The 22,580-nt window shown below is 45.2% G+C and overlaps 1 protein-coding gene across 1 annotated transcript in view; it reads right to left on the bottom strand.

The window, feature by feature from the left end:
• Positions 1–1,038: 1,038 nt before the first annotated feature.
• The window catches only part of LAMC1 (laminin subunit gamma 1), a 66,844-nt gene continuing 45,302 nt past the window's right edge, over positions 1,039–22,580 (bottom strand). Inside the window, exons 4-28 of the mRNA XM_061345698.1 lie at positions 21,957–22,123; positions 20,689–20,877; positions 18,463–18,580; positions 18,262–18,360; positions 18,021–18,157; positions 16,978–17,100; positions 16,704–16,893; positions 16,331–16,443; positions 14,720–14,941; positions 14,437–14,625; positions 12,927–13,172; positions 12,443–12,596; positions 11,844–11,986; positions 10,948–11,126; positions 10,629–10,785; positions 8,571–8,776; positions 8,076–8,155; positions 7,636–7,773; positions 7,313–7,457; positions 6,567–6,716; positions 6,023–6,137; positions 5,469–5,668; positions 5,077–5,235; positions 4,473–4,572; positions 1,039–4,040 (exon numbers count right to left, since the gene is read on the bottom strand). Coding sequence (XP_061201682.1) covers positions 3,784–4,040; positions 4,473–4,572; positions 5,077–5,235; positions 5,469–5,668; positions 6,023–6,137; positions 6,567–6,716; positions 7,313–7,457; positions 7,636–7,773; positions 8,076–8,155; positions 8,571–8,776; positions 10,629–10,785; positions 10,948–11,126; positions 11,844–11,986; positions 12,443–12,596; positions 12,927–13,172; positions 14,437–14,625; positions 14,720–14,941; positions 16,331–16,443; positions 16,704–16,893; positions 16,978–17,100; positions 18,021–18,157; positions 18,262–18,360; positions 18,463–18,580; positions 20,689–20,877; positions 21,957–22,123 — 3,976 coding nt within the window. The 3' untranslated portion in view covers positions 1,039–3,783. The remainder of the gene's footprint in view (positions 4,041–4,472; positions 4,573–5,076; positions 5,236–5,468; positions 5,669–6,022; positions 6,138–6,566; positions 6,717–7,312; positions 7,458–7,635; positions 7,774–8,075; positions 8,156–8,570; positions 8,777–10,628; positions 10,786–10,947; positions 11,127–11,843; positions 11,987–12,442; positions 12,597–12,926; positions 13,173–14,436; positions 14,626–14,719; positions 14,942–16,330; positions 16,444–16,703; positions 16,894–16,977; positions 17,101–18,020; positions 18,158–18,261; positions 18,361–18,462; positions 18,581–20,688; positions 20,878–21,956; positions 22,124–22,580) is intronic.

The following is a 22,580-nucleotide window of genomic DNA, read 5'->3' as shown; positions in this document are numbered from 1 at the left end:
GACAGCTCAGCATGACAGCTGTATGTCCCTCTTCTCCTTCCTCAGATCCACATGGACACGTTAGAGCTGTATCCTCCAAGTTTGCTCCCAGCAGTTCCCAACTCTCTGCTCCCTCACTGCTACCTGCAGTCCCGCTGAAAGATCAGGATCTGCTCAACAGCAATGTTGGTAAAAAACCAAACAAACAAAAACCAAACAAGTGAACAAAAAACACCAAACTCACAAAATCAAGCAAAAAAAAAAACAGCCTCTGAAAAAGAACTAGAAAGGTTTTTTTAGACAGCAAACGCATTAGTGGCAATTAGAGTTGAAGAACAAAGAACAAAAAGCTGAAGCTAGAAAAATGGAAATACAAGAAATAATAAAGTTGCAAACTGACACGGGATCAGCTCTGGTGAAAATTAGTGAGACTAATGTGCATTTTCTTCTACTGAGAAAACTAAAGGAATCTTGTGTGCAGCTGTAAGAGAGGTGTGATTGCAGAACTGCCTAGTCTCTTATCACAGTCATCTGTTCTGACATTTAAAACTTGCTGAACTCGGGAATAAAATTTATCCCAATCTCTGGCAGACAGGACCCATAGAACAACACTGAGTACACCAACTTATGGTAGTTCCCAGTAGAGAAACTTCATCTTCTTTAGTTAGAGCTATTGTTTCAATTCTCAGGAGCCCCATCCTTTTCCATGTGTTCAGCTGAAAGTAGAAAGGATTTTACCCTTATGTTGTGAAGAAACAGCCCACCGCTTCCACAGGGCTTCCTAGGACATTGCAGCTCCAACATCAGCACCAACATCATTGTATTTTTTCAAGGCCTGGAAAACCAGCAGTATAAAATTCACTGTAGTCATGGCAATACAACAGTGGACATGGGGAGAAACCATGATCACTGCGGCCATCTGCAGTCCACCACATAAGTACTTTTCCTTTTCTCCCACCCCAATCCAGCTCATCTAATTAGGCAAATATCACAATTGTGACACATCCCCATTAACACCACCCCCCAAAAAAAAGCAATGCTCAAAAGAATGCCAAGGTATAAGGGGTTACAAATATTCAGACTTTATTATAAATAAGAAATACTGTTTTATACATAAAAACTGCAAGTGTTGCATTTTGTTCACCGCCCCAGACAGCAAGACCACAGATTAAGGCAAAAAGCTGGAGTGAAGGCACATACTGAGGGGGCCACAGTCAGGAATAAGGTGATGAAGGGACTGTCACACGTTGCCCATGACATCCAGCACTCCACCAGCAGCTGTTGCATCATCACATTACGTAAAGAAATAACTGGACTTATACACTGAATAATGGCTGTAATGCAGTAGTGATTAAGAGATCGCTTATAAAGATTTTTATTTTTTTAAAAATAAAATTCTGTTAAAAACAGCTTAAGGGGGGAAAAAAGGTAAGAGAAGAAAGCAGGAAACCTTAGGCCTGAGGTCAGCCAGGGCATGCGTGCATCTTCGCACCTGCTCTTCTCACAGCCTTGGCAGAGAGGTGACACGGTTACAACCAGCCATATGACAAGAGCAGCCAGCCAAGACACTGACCTCAGTGTCCCACACGTGGGTAAGCACAGGTAAGCTCTCCTCCAGGTATTAGGTATGTTTGCAGGCAGGGGGAAATCCCTAGCTGTTAAGCTCTAAGAATCTTTAAGATAAGGGGTACAAGAGCAATGTGGGGTTTGCTAGGAACAACCCCTGCCCAGCAGCGCCCTTCCCAAGGGTGCACAAAGCCTCCTGCATCACACAGTGGTATCAAGATATCCCCAGATCCAGCTCTCCGACTACCTCAATACTGGGTCTGGTCTCCCAACAGTGCTACAGCTCCTTACAAGCCCAGCTGCAAAGCCAGAACCCCTGCTCTGCTCCTGGCACAGCAACCCTGGGGACAAGGGACACAGAACAGGGTGCACCATGCATCAAGGATGGCTTTGGAGGGAGGGCTAGAAATCATCCACCCTACAGGCAAAGTTGTTATTGCTGATGCCCCTATGGGTGCTGAGGATACAGGAGAGTTAAGAATGCAGGAGCTCAGCTAGAAGAAACACTGAATTCTAAGGGAATAACATGGGCAGGAGCGATAATACAGTGCACGCACCCCAGTGGCTATAAGGGAAAGAACATAGAGGAGGCCAGGCTGTGCCACTCTGGAAATATGGCTGAGTATATTTACACACACATACACACACACGAGAGACTTCCTCACACTATAATCATGATAAAAACGGAAAAAAAAATAAATCACATTCACACAAAAAATATAAATTTGAAATAATTAATAGCACCAGTGTGTGTCAGATAATAATTTCTTCCCCGCTACGCAAACGTACAAAGTTGCATAGTGTTTAAGGATAGATATATACTGGATCTCACGGAAGGGGGGAGGGATGCCAGGCTGGAGACAAAAAGGAAGCCACAGAGAATGCTCTCATCTCAAGAGGAGGGCCAGAGAAGGAGTGAGGGGCTCCCCGCTGCTCCCACCCAGCACCAGTAAGCAGCTGGGAGGCACTACCTAGGGAGGGAGCCTGCTGGGGAGGCAACGGTAGCGGTGTGAAAGGCAGACCTGCCACCTGAGCCTGGCCTGAAGTCCCTGTGCTGTGGTGGCTTTACGGTGACTGGGAGATCAGTAGACAAAAAGAAAGAAGGGCATTGGTAAACTCCAGCTCTTTCTGCCAGCTTAAAAGCAGGGAAAAAGTAAGAGCAATGCCAAGAGACAAAAATGCCACTGTCCTTCAGGAAAAAGATGGGGAGAAAGACCTTTTCATTTCCACTTGCATGCCCTATTCCTTCCCCACCCAAAGACATTCAGCATGAAGGCCAGTGCAGCTGTTGCAGCTCTCTGATGGCAGCTCTCCTCTTCAGTAAGCCTTTTCCTGCTTGAACTAAGTAATCTGTCAATCAGACATTCATAGCCCAGAAAAACAGATCCTCTGGTAATTCAGTAGCAACACCTACAGATGGGAACACAGCTCATGGCGCCCACACTCCCAAGCCTAGACTACCCAGCAGGTAGTTGCTTACAGACCAGACTCAGAACTTCTCCCCACACCAGGAGTGGGGAAGGCAAGACCTATCACTCCCCCAGTAAAGACCTACCACTCCACCAGTATCCCATCTTCCCAAAAAACCTCCTCTCAGAGGCTGTTTTTCTCAGAGCGATGCATCATCACAGAAAGCATTTCAGAAAGAGGCTTCAGCTATTTTGTCAAAGGCTACCAATGCTGTCAGATTGGCCACTAGTTATCAATAAAAAAAATTCACAGGGTTAGAAGGTGGGAAGAGGGATGTGAATGAGTGCAGCTATACTGGCCATTACAGTAATACTTTGGTAGCCATCCCCTTCCTTCATAGGGACAGAGAGCTCTGGGACCAAGGACTTTACAGTCGAGGGGAGAAGAGAGGAGAGAAAGTGGGGTTAGTTTTGCCTTGCTGTATACAGCTCAAATGTTATTTCTGAACCACAGTATAAAGAGTCCAGAGCATCTCTCATCCTTGCACTAATCAAAGGGAAACTGTCTGAGAAAGGGGCAAAGGCGGAGTGCTCAGGAAAACAATCTATATAAAAAAAGCCCTTTGATGCCCAAAGACGGATATTTAATTTGCTTCTCAAAAATAAAAAAAAAATAATCTTTCAACTTATCCTGATTTGAAAAGAAAACAGCGGCTGCGAGCAGCAAAGAGTTGGGTATTGGAAGAAGGTAATGTGTGTTAAGGCACTCCATAGCCAAACCACCGCTCCACCGCTCACCAGAGGAATACCCCCCACCCCCAGTGCACCCTTAGGGTTTTTCAATGGACGGGGTGTTAAAACAGCCAGATGGCAAAGTCTTCTTGATGTCTTCCAGGTTGCTAATGTCCTTCAGGATCTCTTCAATGTCCCTGTTGTAAGCCTGTATTGCATCATCTTGCTTCCTGGCTTCTCTTTCAAGAAAAGACACTTTCTGGTCCAGGTCACTATCTTTCATCTGGTCTTTGGCACTGTTCAGGGTACCCTCAATTTCATTCAGTTTGTTCAAGTCCACCGTCTCCAGTTGCCCTGAAAAGCCAGAAGCAAATAGTGAAGTCCATTAACAAAGTTTTGACACTAGTTGTGGATGCTTACACAGCACACTCAGAGACCTCCATCAGGCTCTCTCTGCATTAGAAACAGCATTTAAAACAGCACCAACCGTATGGATTACACCTCCAGTGCCTCAAAAAAAGCCCCTGGCTTGCAGAAAAAGTGGTACTGAACACTGTTCAGTATTCAGGGATTTGAGGCTAATCAAGGAAAGAAAAAAAAACCAAAAAAACAAACCCAACAAACTCCAAACCAAATTCCTTGACAAAACCACGCAAACACCGTTTCTAGAAGCCCATTCGATTCCTTGCACCGCACTGTTAGGGAAGCCAGCAGCACGCCACCTACTGGGACTGCCGCATCACGGAAAACACTCAAAGGCAGACAGCATATTAAGGACAGTCTTACCTAACTGATCCAGCAGATCATTAATGACAGAAAGCAAACTGTTCACAGAGTTCTTTGCTTTCCTTGCGTTGTCTTCTGCCTCCTGGGCAGCCTGTGAGGCCTGCAGAATTTATAAAAGAAAAATAAATGATAGCACAAAAAAGGCTGTTGCCTCTCCACAAGTCTGCCCAAGCAGTTAAGTTACACAAATCCCTGGCTCCTCTCTCCAGGATAACATTCCTATACTGACATCTTTAACACGGTGCTGGCGAAGACTGATGACCTTCAAATAACGTTTTTTGATTATTTCAGGATGGCAATCCCTGATAACTGAGCAGGATTTTGCAGGAAAAGTCAGAGCAGTCAATAGGGCTACGGTCAGGTTTTGATCAAAATAAAAGCTGTTGCATTAAGAAACCTCTCAAATTTCGGAAGGGAATCTATGCTAAATGCCATCAGAGGAACTCCTTTGGTCACCTCACATTTTCAATCCCACCTAAAAATTGGAAGAGTTTGAATACTGGCTGGACCCACTGCTGTCCTTGCAGGGGAAAAAACTACATTGCCAAGTCAACAGGGACAAGGAAGTTTTTTGCCATTGCTGCCACCTGCCAGCATTACTTACCATGCCTGCCATCATCATATCCTGCTCAGCATCATCTTGCTTCTGCTTCAGCTCTTTTTCTGCATCCTGTAGTTGCTTCATCATGTCATCCACTTCCCTGGCCAGCCCCGTCACATCAGCGAAAGTCCTGTCAGCTTCAGCTTTGGTAGCAGCAGCATTCTACAAACAACCATGGGGAACAGGATGGAAAAAGGCAGTGAAGGTGCAGAACCTCCTTCAATCCTTTTCATCAAAAGGTCACCAATTTCCTACCATGCCACATTTTGCATTCCCTAGTGGGGAATACAGCAGAAAGCATGTGGGGCTCACCATGAAATACTGGAATAGAGAAGTTTACACAGCTACATACCAATATCTCAGGAGGGTGGGCTCAAGAACTGCAAAGGACTCACCTTCTGAACAGTACCAGCGATTTTCTCAGCATCATTTGCTTTAGCCTTGGCTTCACGGGCATCAGCAGCAGCACTGCCAAGCGCCAGCTCTGCCTGGCGTGTTTTATTGTTGGCTTCAGCAATGGTCTGGGTAATGGCAGGAATCTTTTTCAGAGCCTCCTCAGCTGCCGTCTTATTATCATTCACCCGCTTATCAAAATCTAAGAAAGGGCAGAACACATCCTTATCACTTGCTCCAGAAGGGACTTGGGATGCTGCTTTGACCAAGCTACCTCCACCTCATCACTTTGACATCAGCAGGATGAAGAACAAACTGGGGTGTGAGGTTTGTTCCCCCCACTTGCAGTTCTCCCTGCTACACATCTTACGACCCTAAATAAGGAACTTAGAAGGAGGTTTCCAATTTTTTTTGTCTTTAAAGAAAAAAGCCAAAAGAACCCATCAACTCTCAGGTACTGGCCATAGCATGGCCCATTTAACCAAGATACTTGTCTCTTGGAAAGTTACATGTCACATAGGGATTGAAGGATTCACTGCAAGTGTTTTCTCTTTACCTTTCAGGTTGCTGAGAATGGTATTAGCCTCCTGCAGTGTGCCATTGCCCTTCCGAGCAGCTTCTTCAGCCAGGGCTTTTGCTGCATCTGCTCGAGCCAAAAGCTGGTCTGCAGTCTAAGGAGACATGACATGTATCAACATTCTGATACATTTCTTACCTTAACATTTCTTACTTTTAGAGGAGAACCATCTAGATGTATCATTTAGCATTGCTCAGCCTGAAACACCAACGCCATAACAGTGCTCATCCATGAGTGGCAATGATTCCTCTGAAACCAGGTGAATTTAGGTACTTTTGGAATACTGTTCCGAATACAAAGACGACACTACACCTGACAAACATCCTCTATTCTCTCATGTAGCCTCAATGCCATTGGTTTTACCAGCTTTTTGCATCTCCTTTCTGGGGCCATTCTTCAGTATTCTTGTAAGTTATATGCAGTGCCAAGACTGAATAAGACCAGATCTTCAGTATCTGGCCAGTTACTTGTTTTCCTTTTTTTTTTCCAGAGAACAAAAGCCTGCACACAAAACAGAACTGACCTGCTGCTCCGTCTTTCCTTTCTCCAAGAGGTTCTTTACTTCCAGCTCCTTCCCTTTCATGTCTTCTCTCAAATCCTCATAATCTTTTAGCTTCCTGGCAATTAGCTGATCTAACTCCTCTGCTTCCTTCTTGATCTTATTTGCTTCATTCTGCAGGTGGAGATCAGAAACAAATGCAGAATCCTGAATGTCAGAGAATTCCTGAACAGGTGGTGAAACATGGTATAGTTTCTAATGGTCAAACAGGCAGAAGCTATGATGGGTACCCATCTCTTACAACTACAGTTGTAACTTTGCCTTCAAAGTTCTGAATACCATGAGGGTCAGTGCAATGAAGGACAGATGCTGCAAACAGTTTTGTGCGCAAGAAGCTTTACTGCACTAGAGTGAGCACGTAAGAGGGAGCAGTTCGGCAGGCTTCAGAGTGAACTGAACTTTTTTCACTTCTTTGTTCAAGCCAAGATGTTTGGCAAATAACATTTCACTCATTTTTCCTTTTGTCCTTCAGAGATCGGGAGGATGTAGGGAAGTTACATCTGTAGTTTCCTGCACACATGTCTCCTGCATAAAAGCTGAAATTCCCAAGTCTGGATCATGACTAGTTGGATAAAACTTTCACAGACTGTTTCTATGCAGAGAAACATTAGCAAAGCACAAGCAAGGTATGCCAGCAACCTAGCACACTGCTGTAATGCTTATCCTCATTATCGTTAGAAAAAGCTGTACATGATGCTTCCCACACATACCTCTAGCCCTGTGGAATCCACAGTAGGTAGACTGGTGAGATTAGCGTAGATCTGCAAGGCTCTGTTTCCAGCTTCCTCTGCCTCTGCAAGCACTTTGCTGGCCTGCTTCTCTAGGTCTCGAGAAATGTTCCTTGCCTGATTATACCTAAAAAAACACCAAGGATCCAGTTTTTGGTAGAACTGAACTTACTAATTGAGTGGGGAAGCTATGAAATTGAAAGACAAGTCTCAGAAAATCCAAACCGTAAAATACTAGAGAGGGTGTCTTAATTTTAAGCACTGCTCTAAAGCCAGGAAATAAAAGCTTTATGTTACTGACTCACTTCTGGTTGAGCTCATCAATGTCATTTGCAGTTTGGTTTTCACCAGCCAGGGTCTTCAGCAGCAGCTGATATGCTTCTGTGGAAGTATCATTTGCGGCCTTAGCTATGCGAACAATCTCATCAGCTTCTTTTTTGTGTCTGAACAAGATTACAGAAGAAAAATAATGCTATTAGAACTGTCAGCCAGTGGTTTTCATCCTCTATTTTGGATTTTACTCTCCCAGCTTTTATTCTTATTTTTCTTTCCTTCACCCAGATTTGCATACAGAAGATGCTGAAACATCTGCAACAGAAAATGCTGTCTGAGCATCCACAGTGCCAGTCTCTGACTCAGAAAAGTAAGAGACTCTGTTTCCTACCAAGCAAATACAATTTTGGTTTTGCAAGGAAGAGCAGAGTCCTGATGCAGCCTGTGAGGAGCATGTCTTGCCCCAGCCTACCTTTCAGCCAGCTTACGGGCCTCTTCTGCCAATAGGGTCATGTTGTTAGGGTCCCCACTTGACTCTGGAGGTGTAATGGACTGAAAGAAAAAAAAAATCTTAAAGCTCTTCTTTATCTTTTATTCATCTTTTCTTATATTTACTATCATGATCTAAGTGCTTAGAGATGTGTCTAACCTACTTCTAATTTCTCTGTATTTTTTTTCTTGAGCCCATACAGTTCCCATCAATGGTTGCCCCTCAAAAACAGGCGCCAATATTTATTTAGAAGTTCTTATGCTGGTTTTTTTTTTTTTTTTGAGCAGGAGATTAGATACAACCTATGACAGACACTGGGATCTTCATTCATTTATTTCCCATGATCTTGGGTAGGGAGGAAGATATTTCCATAGCAAATTTGCTCTATGAGAGAGGGAACAAGGAGAGAAATACACCGGAGGGCACAGAAAGGAAAGGCCCTCTCCTCATCACATGGGAAGTTGGCAGCACACTCACCACATTGTCAGCTGCCATCTTTGCCTTCTCAAGCATATCAGAAGCTAAGCTTATCAGGTCCTCAGTGTCCTCCACCCGCACCCTGGCTTGCTCTGCCAGATTTTCTGTCTCCCGCACTGTGCCCTGGATGTTCCTCAGCCTGTTGAGTTGGCTCGTTAGCGTGCTGTTAATGTCTTTGAGACGATCCATGAGACCCTGATCTACATCTGAAATACACGATATAAGCAGCAGCAAAATTAATTACAGCAGGAAAAGAAGCTGGAGCAGGAGCTTACCTCTGCAGGCAACATGTTGGTAAGTTAATATCCTACTGAAACATGACCAGCAAAGCCATTTCACATGTCAGCTTGAGATCAAAGTCATCATCAGAATGCACACTAAATTTGAGAAATGAAAAGTCATTAAGTACTAAGACCACAAACCTGCTGGGTGTTGGAACCAACTCTGATGGGGAATTTTGTGTCTAGAATCATGTTTCACCTTTATCATTGACTTAAAGAACACAACAGAGCTGTTCCTCAAGAGATATGAAACATCTGCTCTGTAAATTCTCTTTATGTTAACTCCTAGAAGCTAAGCAGAGACAGAGGAATAGTGGGGTTGTACACTATTGCCCACTGTAGGCAATGGTGGTTACTCCTGAGCCAGACAGAGCTTCCATACACAGAATAGCAGACCCACCCCAATCTGCCCCCCAAACCAAAGGGATGGCAAAAGCTGGCAGGATAGAGCCTTGGTTCTCCAATCTGTAGGAACTATGAACCCCCCAAACTTCCCCAAATTTCTGGACCACCATGTAACTCCCCACAACAGCATCTTACTAATGGAGCCATAAAAGCCATACACTGATACATACCTCACGACCAAGGGCAATTACTTTGAAAAGGTGAGAGCATTATTAGGAGATGAAGTACAAGCAGAAGCCTGCAGGCCTCCAAAATTAAGATTTTTTTCCCTTGACCTTGCAGCACACAGTAAGTACTGAACATGAACATCTGACATATTTCGGAAGCATACCACAAACCACACGTTGAGTAGGAAAACACAAGTGCTACAGGTGTGCAGAGATTTTTGCAATGGTAGCCTCTGTTGAATTTAACTTGTCTCTTAGGGAAGAAGCAACAAAGCTGGTGAAGGGTCTTATGAGGAGTCACTGAAGCAACTACTGTTCTTTAGCCTGGAGAAAGAGGCTGATGGGAGACTTTACCACACCCTAGGGAGATAAGAGTAGTGGATTTGACAGTCCTGGGGTAGCAGCTGGGCTTGATGATCGTAAAGGTCTTTTCCAACCCACTTGATTCTATCATTAAAATATCTAATCTACCCTCTTTCATCTTAAAGCTATTCCCCCTTGTCCTATCACTACTTGCTCTTTTAAAAAGTCCGTCTCCAGCTTTCTTTAGGCTCTGTTTAGGTACTGGGAGGCCACTTTAAGTTCTCCCTGAAGCCTTCCCTTCTCCAGGTTGAACAACCCCAACTCTCTCAGCCTGTCTTCAGAGAAGATGTGGTTACTCCAGTCCTGTGATCATCTTTGTAGTCCTCCTCTGGACTTGCTCCAACATGTCCCTGACCTTCTTACACTGGGGCCAAAGTGCTGAACACAGTACTCCAGGTGGGGTCTCACAAGAGCAGAGTAGAAGAGGAGAATTGCCTCCCTTGACATGCTGGTTCTTTTAATGCTGCCCAGGACAGCAGTTGGCACTTTTTTTGGCTTTCCAGTAAGTATATTGGGAAGTCTTCCATTTGTTTAGCAAGTAACTAAAACCACTTTTTCATCTGGAGAAGAGGGTAACACATAGAAGACTTGCATCTCTACACAGCTAGAGGCAAATCTTCACTTTGCATTTACAACAGAAACCACTGGGAGAACAGCAGGGATAAAAGCACAGCCACTGTTGTTTTGATAATAACATACACTGTGTCAGTGCTCCATGAAATGGCTGTCAAACCTAATGAACAGCAAAGACTTGAAGTTAAATACCCTGTGTCCAAGGGGAACAGGAACATCAAGCAGAGAGCTCATTTCATGTTGGTCCATGTCTGCTTAGGTCAACTCACCTTTGCTGTTCTGTGCTTCCTGGAGCAACTCCATAACATCTCTTTCTGCCTGCTTCAATCTCTCTTCAAAGGCTTGATCCGTTACAGTTTCTTCTCCTGTACCCAGATTTGCTATAAGGTTTTCCAGCTCCTGCAACCTTTCACGCTGCTCCACTACCTAGATGATTAGGACAGAGGACAGCTATAACACAGAGCAAAGCACCTTGAACCTCTCTGCTTTCAGGAGGTACCAGCCAACCACAAACACACAAGCCACTGCACAAGCAGGCACATAACCGCCTTTTCCAGTGGTACCAACAATAGGTGCTTGTGGTCTCACCTTATCTTTCACTAATCTGTAGCAGGCTGGACACTCTTGACAGCCTGGCCAGGAGCGGTTGTAGAAGTAGTTCTCCTCACACTGGTCGCAGCGGTTTCCCACAAAGCCCTCCTTGCATTCGCAATGACCGTTCTCCTGGCACTGAAGGGAGCGTGAACCCTCAGGATCACAGTCACAGGCTGCAGGGAAGTTAAACCTCAGTCAGACTGGAGGAGAGGCAGAAATACCCTAAGACCCACAGGGCAAGAGCATACCCTCAACATTCCAAAATACCTGCAAGAGCAACAGGGCACAAACTCACAGCTGAAGCCCCACTCCAGGCACTTCTACACACAGCAGGGCACCAGATCTAGCTGGACACAACATTCACTGCATGTGCTCAAAGTGTTGCTGCTGCCTCTCCCACAAAGCATGATGATTTTCTACCCCATTTCATTGTATCCAACTGCAGTAACTTTTCTGCTCTTTACAGGCAGAGGTATCAAGGAGGAAAGTTTGGATCACCCTGTTTTTCAATCATGCTTACAAGGTTTGTTGCTCCTCAAGATAGAATCTGTATATTCAGGCCATTTGCAGAGTAGCTGGGCAGAGATTTAACAGCAGCAAACAGGACTATTGCTGGACAAGATCCATAGAATGCATTTACATGGAAGAGAAGTACATATCTAATAAGTTGGAATTCTTCCTACTCCCCATTATAAAAGTAAGAAGAAGGGGATAAACTATTGTACAGAGATCAAATTTCACCATGCAGAGTGTGACCATAGAAGTGCCAACTTCTGCTGTGATGAAGAGCAAGGTGAGAGAGTACCTTCCCAGAGACAAGAAGAAGATAAAGACAAGGCTGGCTGTGCAACATCCCTCCCCTCTGCCTTGTTCCAGCCTCTCAGACTTACGTTTACAGCCTTCAGAGCCAAAGCCAAAGTGGTTGACCTCACATCTGTCGCAACGCTGGCCGGTGACGCCAGGCTGGCACTCACACTGCCCAGTTCGGATGTCACACTGGCCATTGGTGGAGCCCAGTGCGTGGCAGTTGCACCTGCAGGAGGCAGCCACATGTCAGATAGTGACACAGAAGGGTGCATGGGTGAAGTACTTCTCTGGGGGAACCCTAAGTAGCACAGCAAATTGTTTCCATTTGGCAGAAGACACTCTTCTTGTGCAAATGCAGAAGCGAGGCACTGAACCTTTGAACCATGCAAAGTCATTTGGTGCCTGCACTGAAAAAGGAACCCACAAGCCCCTGCTATCAACAATCAGACAGTCACGTGGCACTTTTCTATTTAAAAATCCTGATTTAAAGCTATTTATAAAGCTATTTATACGTAAGGCCTTTTGTACAGCCTTCATAGCTGCTCCTTGACTGCTGCCCTTCCCCACCCATAGCAGCATCAAGGCACATCAGCTACTTGTGACAAACATCACATTCCTGCACAAAGTAAGCACAGACCCCTCCAAAACCAGGCTCTTTGGCCCAGTGCAAGGCAAACATTACCTCTCACAGCCACGTCCACTCTGGAGGTTGAAGAAGCCAGGCTCACAGGCACTGCAGTCCCTCCCTGTGACATGAGACAGGCACTCACACTGCCCAGTCACCTGATTGCAACTCGTCTGCTGATTCACAGTGCCATATGGATTGCAGTGACAAGCTGCAAAAATAGAAGGGATACAGAAACATGCAGAAGGTTAGAAGCCCCTTGTGGTGCTGGTACTCTGCTAGCCACTCCCTGAACAGGCCTGGATCCAAAACACACACAGCACAGCCCCTGCCTTGCACAATGCTTTTGCTTCGATGGCAGTAAGCACCCACAAACACAAGCATTTTAGCAAGCTAGAACCAGCAAACCAGGATAAAGCCACGCATCACTGCTGACAGGCATGAACAACAACAGTCTGACATTGTGTGCTAACAACACGTCAGGGAACAGCAGCGCTCAGGGACAAAACCATTTTTAAATGCAAGAGGAACCAGCTCTCACCTCTGCACTTGTCAGCAGGATCAGGGGCCAGGGGGTTTCCAAAGAAGCCGTCTTTGCAGCGGTCACAGTAGAAACCAGCAGTGTTGTAGATGCACTTGAGACACTCGCCTGTCTGGCGATCGCAGTTCCCCACTGCATTGGGATCAATGTTATCGTTGCACTGGCAGAGGCGGCAAGGCCTCACAGCACCATTTTCACCCAGTGGGTCTCCAAAATAGGCATCATCACACAGCTCGCACCTCTTGCCTGGGATGCAACAGAAATACGTGCTGCAGCAGAAAGCCATTAGCTGTCATCTCACTCAAACCCCCTTTGCAACCCCTTTTGAAAGTCAGTTCTCCAGCTTACTTCCCTTTCATCCTTCTGTTAAGACCAGAAAGGTGAACAAAACCACACACAAGTCCTTGCCCATCTCCAAGTTTAAGCCACTTTTTCACTGGAACTTTGCATTATGAATTATTTCAGCTTCTTCTTTCTCTCCTGCTCCTTTAAGCCAAACCTATTTGTTGTAATTTGGTGTTAAGAGTCCAAGCAGGTAGAGCTCCATGGGGCATCACTGCTCCAGGAAGCCTCACTGCCAAAAAGACCTGCCAAACCTCCACAGGCAGCCACTGAACCATCCAACTCAGCAACTCCCTACACTTTCTGCAGATTTGGCCTTCCCAGCCAGCTATAAGCTCCATTTCTTGGGCAGCTCTTGCACACACAAACCCTCTTTTCCCCTCAGCTCATTCCTTACATCCCAAGAAGGGGATAAGAGGAACTCCTGCACAATCACATATCCACAAATAAAAAATGAGCTTGTACTGACACCTGAGCTTCAGGGAACATAGACCACCTGGACTCCACTTTGGTTCACGAAGCAATGGCATCCATGGGAACACCCATAAACTGCCTCTGTGCTTCGTCAGGGGCTTTCCTAAGCATTTCAAGCATTTACAGGTATTCTGCACTTTGGACTCTGCCATGCCAAGCATCAAATCAGCAGAAAAGCATGGAGGCTAGCCAGCCATCCTAAGGCTTCCTTGCTTTGCAGGCAGAATAAAAGATTGTCCCTCTCACGCAAGCATCCTGCAGTGTCTCTCTGGCTGACAAACTGCATCTTCTAATTCTATTTCAGTCTGACCCACCTTCCTGGATCTTTTAAATCTATCCTATTTTCTGCCCAACCCTGTGCAATCAACAGCGCTCTGTTAGAACCTAGCACAGCTCTATCTATGTACCACAGAAATGTTTGAACTTTGCACAGATTAAGCCTTTGCTTCCCTTTTGTTCCTGAGACAGACACAAAGAACACGGGTAGCCCTGAGCCTCACACATCACAAAATGGGGCTGAGGAAGGGAAAGGAATTTGAACTAGAAGACACAGAAGCTTTCAGCACTGCCCACTGAGGGTCAAAGCCCTGGAACTGGCAGGAGATATTTCTACAGGCACATGGGATGCAGAAAAAAAAAATGGAGAAAAAAAAAAGAAAAAGAAAAAAGAAAGACTTCTTGTGTAGGAGCACACCTGTAGTGCCAGCTTGGCAGCTGGTGCACACAACTTCCTTTGTGCGGGGCACGATGGCACAGCTGGAGCCACCTGGGCACGGGCAGGGCTGGCAGTCTGAGGCTGTGCCCGCTGTTGCATCTCCATAATACCCATCAGTGCACTTCTCACAGTGAGGCCCTGCCGTGTTATCTCTGCAATTGCACATGCCTGGAATAGAGAAAGACATGGGGTATGTTCCATCATCCAATCCAGAAAGAAGAACCACCCTCTTGGTGCTCCCTGTTTTATTGGCTCTTCTTACCCGTCTCTGGTTCGCATGTCTCACTGTGCCCATTGCACGTGCAAGGCACACAGGGGCTGTAGGGCCCAAGGCTTGGTGTCTCTCGCCGGTACCCAGAGGAGCAGCGCTCACAGAACTGTCCCTCGTATCCTGCTGGACAGGAGCAGCTCTCCACCCAGGTCACAGGCACACCAGGTCCAGGACGAGCACTTGTAATAGTAACATCATCCAGGTGGCCGGCACCTAGAAAGCACCGAGAAGGGTAATGCTTTGTAACCACAAAGGCTCTCATCACCACTTCACCAAACATACATCTGAATGGTACAAGAGACAGACAGGTGGGTGCTTGCAGTTGGTAAGGTGAACTAAGAAGTAAAAATCCTACAGGAAGGCTTAGACAGATGAGAAAAGATGCAATGTAGCTCACAGAGGTCATGTGCAGGGCAGGAAAGCTGAGAATCACAACCTAGGGGAAGACACTGAGAACAGCATGTGAGCAGGTACAGTCAGCTAAATTAAGTTACATTTTGCATACACAGTTCCCATTTCCAAATCAAATATCAAAACCAATTCCTGTCTTTCTAGGGAGGACAGACCATCTCTCCAGCAATTTTAATACACTGTCTCTAAGACAGCATCTGCAAACCATACCTTGAGGCAAACTCTTCAGCTATGCCCCTTAAGCCATTCCTTCATCTGGCATTTGAGCACTCCCCCCTCTCCTCCCTGGCCCTTCCCTGGAGCAGAACAGAGCCCGAACACAACATAGCTGTTTTTTAACTTCAAGCAGTGTGCATGTACCACCACAGCAGCTTCAGAGCACAGAGCAGAGCCTCAGTTCCCACACATTAGCAGCACCTACTGCACACAAGGGACAGCTTGCTCCATACCTTTCCACCACTCTGTTTCACAACCCCACATTCACCTTTATGAGCCACCTCTACTGAAACACTTGCAGCTTTCCCACCTTCCCCAAATGCAAATTCATCCTTTGCGTCTTGCTGCAAAAAACCCTTTTTCACACAATACCCAAGGACCCAGATATTTCTGCTCCTAATTCTTGCCTCATTTTTATAAACTGTCATCACAAGAAACTTTCACTCAAGTTCAGCACAGGCAGTGCTTTCAAGACCTCATCCTTCCCACTTGTCATGCCAAGGCAAGATGAGGAAACAGGGGGGATGTTAACCGTTCCTAGTGTGGCAGAAACCTAGGCCAATGTTGCAAGCTCTCTACCTCTCTCCTACCATGTCCTCAGGACTACGTGCTATGCATTTCTACCAATCTGGAGGACACTGGCTATGCAACACAGCAAAGCTTCTATGTTTAGAAAGCAAAGAATCAGCAGCTGATGTGCGCTCAGCTTCCAGACTCTCAAAGGCAGCATCTTTCTTCCCCATGTCCTATTCAGGAGGCCTGGGAGAAGCTGCTGCACAGGAAGGGCAGGTGAAAAGTAATGGCCACAGGCTTTGCCAAATAAGATGCCTTTATAACAACTATAATGTTATATAAATATATTATTTATAGAATAACAGCTATTAATAACCAGACCAACCCCTACAATAAAGTCACCCAAGCACTAGACGAATGAGTCTGCCCCTCTTTTCCATGATGTTCTGCTCAGCAACTTACTTCTCTCACTGTATGTCCCACGGATCTTGATGGAAGTCAAGTTGTGGAGAAGCTTCTGGAAGTCAAATGCCGTAAGAGCAGGCCTCCATGGGTAATCTGTAGCCTCATGGAGCCTGTGGAGAAAGCCATGCATCAGCAAAGCTTTCAGATGTTAACAGCTGTGCTCTTTTAAAGCACCCTTTCCAACAGTGGTATGCTATTGCAACATAATTCATGTACACTTATGCAATGCTGCTAGACAGTGGGCTTCAAATTAACCTGTCAAGACCGCTTTTCCATGCTTAGTGCTGTTTGTTTTCTCAACAGCTTAGAGGGCGGGGGCACCACAGGCTCAGTTCAAACTGCTCCTACTCTGTCTGGAGAGTCCTCTCACCTGAAGGTGTAGATCAGCGTGTTCTCACTGGGGTAAGGGTTGCCCTGGGCAATGAGTGGCACTGACACTCTTAGCCCAGCTCCTTCCAGCACCACATCCTCTGCTGAGAGGCGTGTGTCCCGTTTATCCACGCGGAAGGAGAAGGTCAGGTTTTGCCCGTAACTCAAAACCTGGTTGCCCAAGAACTTTCCTGAAAGGAGTAGAAATCCTTACAGTTAGCACACAGACAAAAAAGGCACAAGCACCACAAAGTCTAGCTTCTCAAATGACCTACGTGGTGCAACAAAATATATGGGGAAGTAGCTGTCTGAGATAACAGATACATCCTGGGTCTCCGCGCTCCACTGGAGTAACACTTCCGAGCCATCACGCTGCTCAGCACGCCACTCATCCTCTCCTGGAAAATCAAATATGCAAGAATTAACACCCTTTGAAGTCATAGCTTAGCACACATTTCTCATGTCATACTGCACACCACTCATATGTAACTAATGTACAGTCTGTACACTGGCACTAACAGGCTTCAGAAAGTAGCTCTGCAGAAGAATGTACATAGCAAATATTGGGGTTGGAACTAGATGACCTTTAAGGTCCCTTCCAATGCAAGCTATTCTATGATTCTACGAACTTTCCAATCTAAGCCCCTAACACGAGTGCTGACTTGAACCCCCTGAACTTTGAACCCCATGACAACTAGTTGTTCCAATCTTCTTTTCTAAAGAGCTTAAGCGGGACCAGGAAAACCTGCAGTCCTCTATGACCTGATGAGAGTTTCAGCCTTTGTATGGAATGTTCTCCAGTGGAATTTTAATTAAAAAGATGTTCTATTCATTCTATGCAGCATGGAAACATGCATACAGAGGAAACTGTTAAAAAAAAAAAAAAAAAAATTTTTCCAGAGCTCACAGACCCATCAGAAACACAGCTGTGGTTTATTCAGAGCCACATAAATGCCAAACCTAAAGCGATTAAAATCCTCTCAGTAAGAAACTCCTGATTTAGCTCTAAAACCAAGGAAATGCCTTCTTGCCAGCACTTCTCTCAAACTGCAGGAGGTTTATATTTGCAATTCCCACTTTCACCTGCACAAGTGTGCATTAGCACTGGGTGCTCAAGGCCAGAGCTCTGAATTCATACGAGCTGCAAACATGGAAGCTCCCAGTAGCTTCAGAAGTAATTCGGCATTTCCAGAGAGGTATGCTGGACCTGTCTACCCAAGGTTTGGGGTCTTGGCAGAGAGGAAGGCGCAGGTTTTCTTTATTGCTTCTGACTTGACTGACAGCCCCACTCAAAATACAAAGGCAGGCTCAACTTTACCAAACTGGAAGCTGGAGGTGATGCTGTAGATACTGTAGCCAATGGCATTGGTGCAGACTGAAGAGTGGCCAAAACAGAAGCAAGGAGTACAGCCCCTTGGATTGGAGGAATCCAGATTGAAAAATCCAGGTTTGCATCTAAGCATGTGAAGGAAAGAGAATTAATTTCCCCAGTGCCTACCCAAGGCCATCACACGAATGTTTCCCATTCTTGAAACAAAGCCATGGGAAGAAAAAATTACCTCTCGCAGTGAAAGCCTTCAACATTTTCCTTGCACGTACACCGCCCTGTCTCAACATTGCATTCCCCTGTGCTGCCAGCCAGGTTACAAGAACAAGGCCTGAAAGAATCAGAAGAGAGGATAACTCATTAAGAGCCACTCAGAGAATACTTTAAAAAAAGATGCTTAGTTTTTCTTTTAGATGGCTGCAGTCCTGCTTACCTGCACCCAGCTTCAGAGATGGAGTGGAAACCTGGCTGACACCGGTCACACTTATCACCCATCACGCCAGGTTTGCAGCTGCACTGGCCGTAGCTATCACACTGTGTGCTGAGGGACCCTGGAGGGAAAGCAAGGACAGGCACCTCAGCAGACCCACTCAGCTCTATTAGCCTGCAATTTTTTTTCAACTTTACAAAATGGACAAGAAATATGGGAAGAGAAAGTTGGAAGCATAACTCCAAGCTGATAAGTGACAGCTTACCTAACGACTGACCCTAGTTCATAGGAATTTTTCCCCTAACAGCTCTAGAGAAATGAATTGTTACCTAGCCTTCAAACCATATTCAGCTTTTAAGTTGGTTGGTCCTACCAACCAATGTTTTTATGTCTAGTTAAGCACATTCTTGTTCTTATTCCTGCGCTATCCTCAATGTTACCTTTGCATGCCTCTAATTCCATGCCTGTTTTACCCTGCAATGTACCATTTCCAAGACTTTATTCTCTGAATTCCTTGTGTTCTCCATAATCACCATCTCCCCTTTGCCACCGGAGACCTCTCCTCTCCTTTCACGCACCAATTTCCCCCCCTTGATTCCCAAGTTGGATTAAAAAAGCTAAATCCCCTCCTCGGAGCTAGGCTGCATGTGCCACTATTAGCCCTAACAAACTTCAGCAAAATTCTGATTTTTGGAAGAATATCTTCTTCAGCACTGTGTGGATTTTCACAAAAAGCAGCGGCAGATTTATTTTATCCATGGCAAACAAAATGCTTTCTCTCAGGCACTGGTGTAGCTAGCAATCTAAGAGTTGTCAGCAGTGTGAGAGTCAACTACCAGGAGAAAAGTATTTTAGTATGCAGAAATAGTTGTTTGTTTCCACTTCAATCCACACCAGATGATTATAGCAAAGTGAAAAGCTGCAAGATGATTAGGTTGGACAGAACACAGCTCACAAAACCTTTACCATATACAGCCAAATCCACTTTACAGTTCCACTTACAATTATTCAGGGAAAAGACAGTTTTAGGACAAAAAATAGCAATCTAAACCTATCTGGGGACGCTCTGGGTGTCAGTGTGCTACAGGATGCAAGCTGATGACTAAGGTATAAAGCCCTCTGAAATCTGTCCTTAAAAGACGCAAGAAGTCACCTCCTGCTGCTTCTCGATCATCTCAGATGACACCAGCCCTGTCAAGGTCCTACACAAGGACCTGGGAGAGCAGACGGAGGAAGAAAGAGGCCTTTCTTGGTCAAAAATTTCACAACTGTACAACTCTGAGACCAAATTAGATAGGAAACATACCCTGGCAGACCTCTTGCTGGCTGCTTTTAGGGTATGCTGCAGGCAATTACTTATTCCAGCTACTCTATTTTGGAACATCACATCATATCTTACTATCTGTTACTCTTTTGCCTCCTTCACCCTTATTTGCTGTGGGCCGACAGCTTATGGCATCACTCAACACAGGTCAAGTGGTTCCTCTGATAATAGAAGATTTGTTCTATCAGATTTTTTCTGTTTGTTAGGTTATTTTGTTATTTTTCTGTCTGTTAGTTGGTCTTGTGTTGGGTTTTTTTTTTTAATAGGATGGGTTTTGTTCATGTTTTTAGTTTTGTTTGCTGTTGTGTTCTTTTTTTTTCTCCTCCCCTCCCCCCCCCATTTTTTTAAAGGAGATTAACTACATATTTTGAGTTTACTCTCAGTCCCACACCCTTTTGTGTTTAAGGGTTCAATAGACTGTATTTATAGTGCTTGGATATGCAGTAGGAGAAACTGATGCATCTGAAGTTCACTACAATTCAACAACTTCCAGAAATACACACTCACATCATCTTGCTTATTAAGAATTTAAATGAGCTCTTTCGTACTGGGAGTGTCCAGGGTTACACATACGCAGTGGTGGTGGGGAAGCAGAACAAAACCAAAGCTATAAAATAAAATCTATTTCAGAACACATTTGACAAAGTAAATGCTGCAGAGGTGAACCATCTTTCCCCATGACACCAACTCCAATTAGATGCAAGAAGAATTTAAACCAAAATAAAACCCAATAAACATTTTCTACATGATGGGGGGAGCGGGGGAGGGGGTGGTGAAGAAAGAAGAAAGCGAAACAGAATACCCCTCTCTTTACCCTCTATTTTGCAGTTAGCTGCATAACCAGGAAAAGAGCTAGGTTTTGTGCATGAAGTTTGCAAACAGAAACATTTGCTGCCATTACTTACCAACTGGGTTGCAACTGCAGGGCAGACATCCCTCCTCGCTCCCTAGTCGATAGAAGCTGTCCCTGCACCTTTCACAGTGGGCACCATCGGTGTTATCCGAGCAGCCAGTGCAGTGGCCCCCGTGGCCCGTCGAGCGGTACAGCTCAGGGTCAAAGTAGCACTCCTGTGACCTCCCGTTGCAGTCACAAGCTGCAAAGAGAGTGTACAATCAGGAAACAGCATGTGTGGTTGTCCGATCCCAGCTACAAAACCCACTACACAAAGCTCGATACAAAGTTGTAGGGAAGCTGGAGTAGGAGCCTTTAACTATCCCAAGACTCATTTGCGCACCAATGAAGAAAAAGGGGGAAGCATGTTTTTGTGGTGGTTAAATGTGGGGAGGGGGAAGGAAGGCTGTAACAATGAACAGCTCTTCAAGACCATTCTCATCTACATGCAGTAGGTATTTTCTATCCCACTTCTTCCATATCAAGCTGTCATTTGCAGCCAAAATGCCACCCTCTCACAGAACAACACTGATCTCATGCAAAAAAGAATGAAAAGATAACAGTGAGGATGACTCCACGCTGTAAGCAGAATTTATCCCCTGCATTATAAATCTGCTCTCTCTAGGCAGAGGGAGACCTGGGTTTCACCAGCCTGTTAAGGGAATCACACGTCTTGACCAGACAGCTGGGACCAATCAAAACACACAGAAGTCAGACAGGAAGAAAGCTTTTCTGTCTGAAAAAGCTTCCCCATAAAGTAAACTACCAGAAGCTGTGGTCTGTGACATAGAACGAAGCAAAATAAACTGGCATTCCATCAGAGATTCACATTTGTGATCCAGTACTGTTGCAACAGCCTCAAAATTGGATTAAATAGTCGGCAAGTAATTGTAAAAACTAATAACCCAAATACAAGAGGAAGTCACTGGAGCTTTTTAATGGGCAATTATACTCCAGCAAACTGAATATTTTTATTTCCTATAGATCCCATGAAGTACGAACCTGTACATTTTTGTGGCACACCTCATTACTAAAGGCTGCTCCCATCTTCCTCCAGAAAGCAAATGTCCCTTTCTAGGGACCTACAGATAGATCGTATAAGATAGGAGTGGAATAACCAGCAGTCCCAAATAATCTCTGCTGAAAAAACACCAGAACTGTGCTTAACCTGCCAAACAACTGAGACAACTTAAAACCATGCAGGGCTAGCTTCTGGATGCCAACAGAGGCAGGGACCCTACCCCCAAGAGATTTTCCCCCCTCAAGCATAGCCACACATACGCAAACATTCATTGGCACTCTCTGCTGTTGCTCTCCTCCATGGACGGTCATTGAAGAAAGGAAGACACTTTTCACAGTCGACTCCAAAGGTGTTATGCTTGCAGTTGCAAACCAGCTTCCCAAGCTCGTTCTTCATGCACTCACTTGCATGCCCATTACATTTGCATCTGGTTAGAGAGAGACAAGGAACAGGTATTTAAACTGCAGGGATCCAGGTCACTCACAGAGCAATCCCAAAACAGAGCCCAGATCTGAAAACCTGAGACAAAACAAATGCAGATGGTCACAACAAAATTGAGGACGCAAGACCTTATTGAGGCTTTTCAATATCTAAAAGGCAGTTTACAAGAAAGATTGAGACTTTTTATGATGGCCTGTAGTGACAGGACAAGGGGCAACAATTTTTAACTGAAAGTTTAAAAGGCTTAGTTTGGACACACAGAAGAAATGTTTTACAATGAGGGTGGTGAGACACTGGAACAGGCTGCCCAAAGAAGCTGTGGATGTCCCATCCCTGGAAGTGTTCAAGGCCAGGTTGGAAGGGGCTTCAAGCAACCTGATATAGTGAAAGATGTCCCTGCGTGCAGCAGGGGGCTAGATGATCACTGAAAGCCCTTTCCATCT

Source organism: Neopsephotus bourkii, unplaced genomic scaffold (genome assembly GCF_033783945.1).
Source record: "Neopsephotus bourkii isolate Nb327-2 ecotype Australia unplaced genomic scaffold, CSIRO-AGI_Nbou_v1 NB_234, whole genome shotgun sequence".
Taxonomy (NCBI): Eukaryota; Metazoa; Chordata; class Aves; order Psittaciformes; family Psittacidae; genus Neopsephotus; species Neopsephotus bourkii.
Note: the sequence above shows the minus strand (reverse complement) of the source record. Positions and strands in the feature narration are given on the sequence as shown.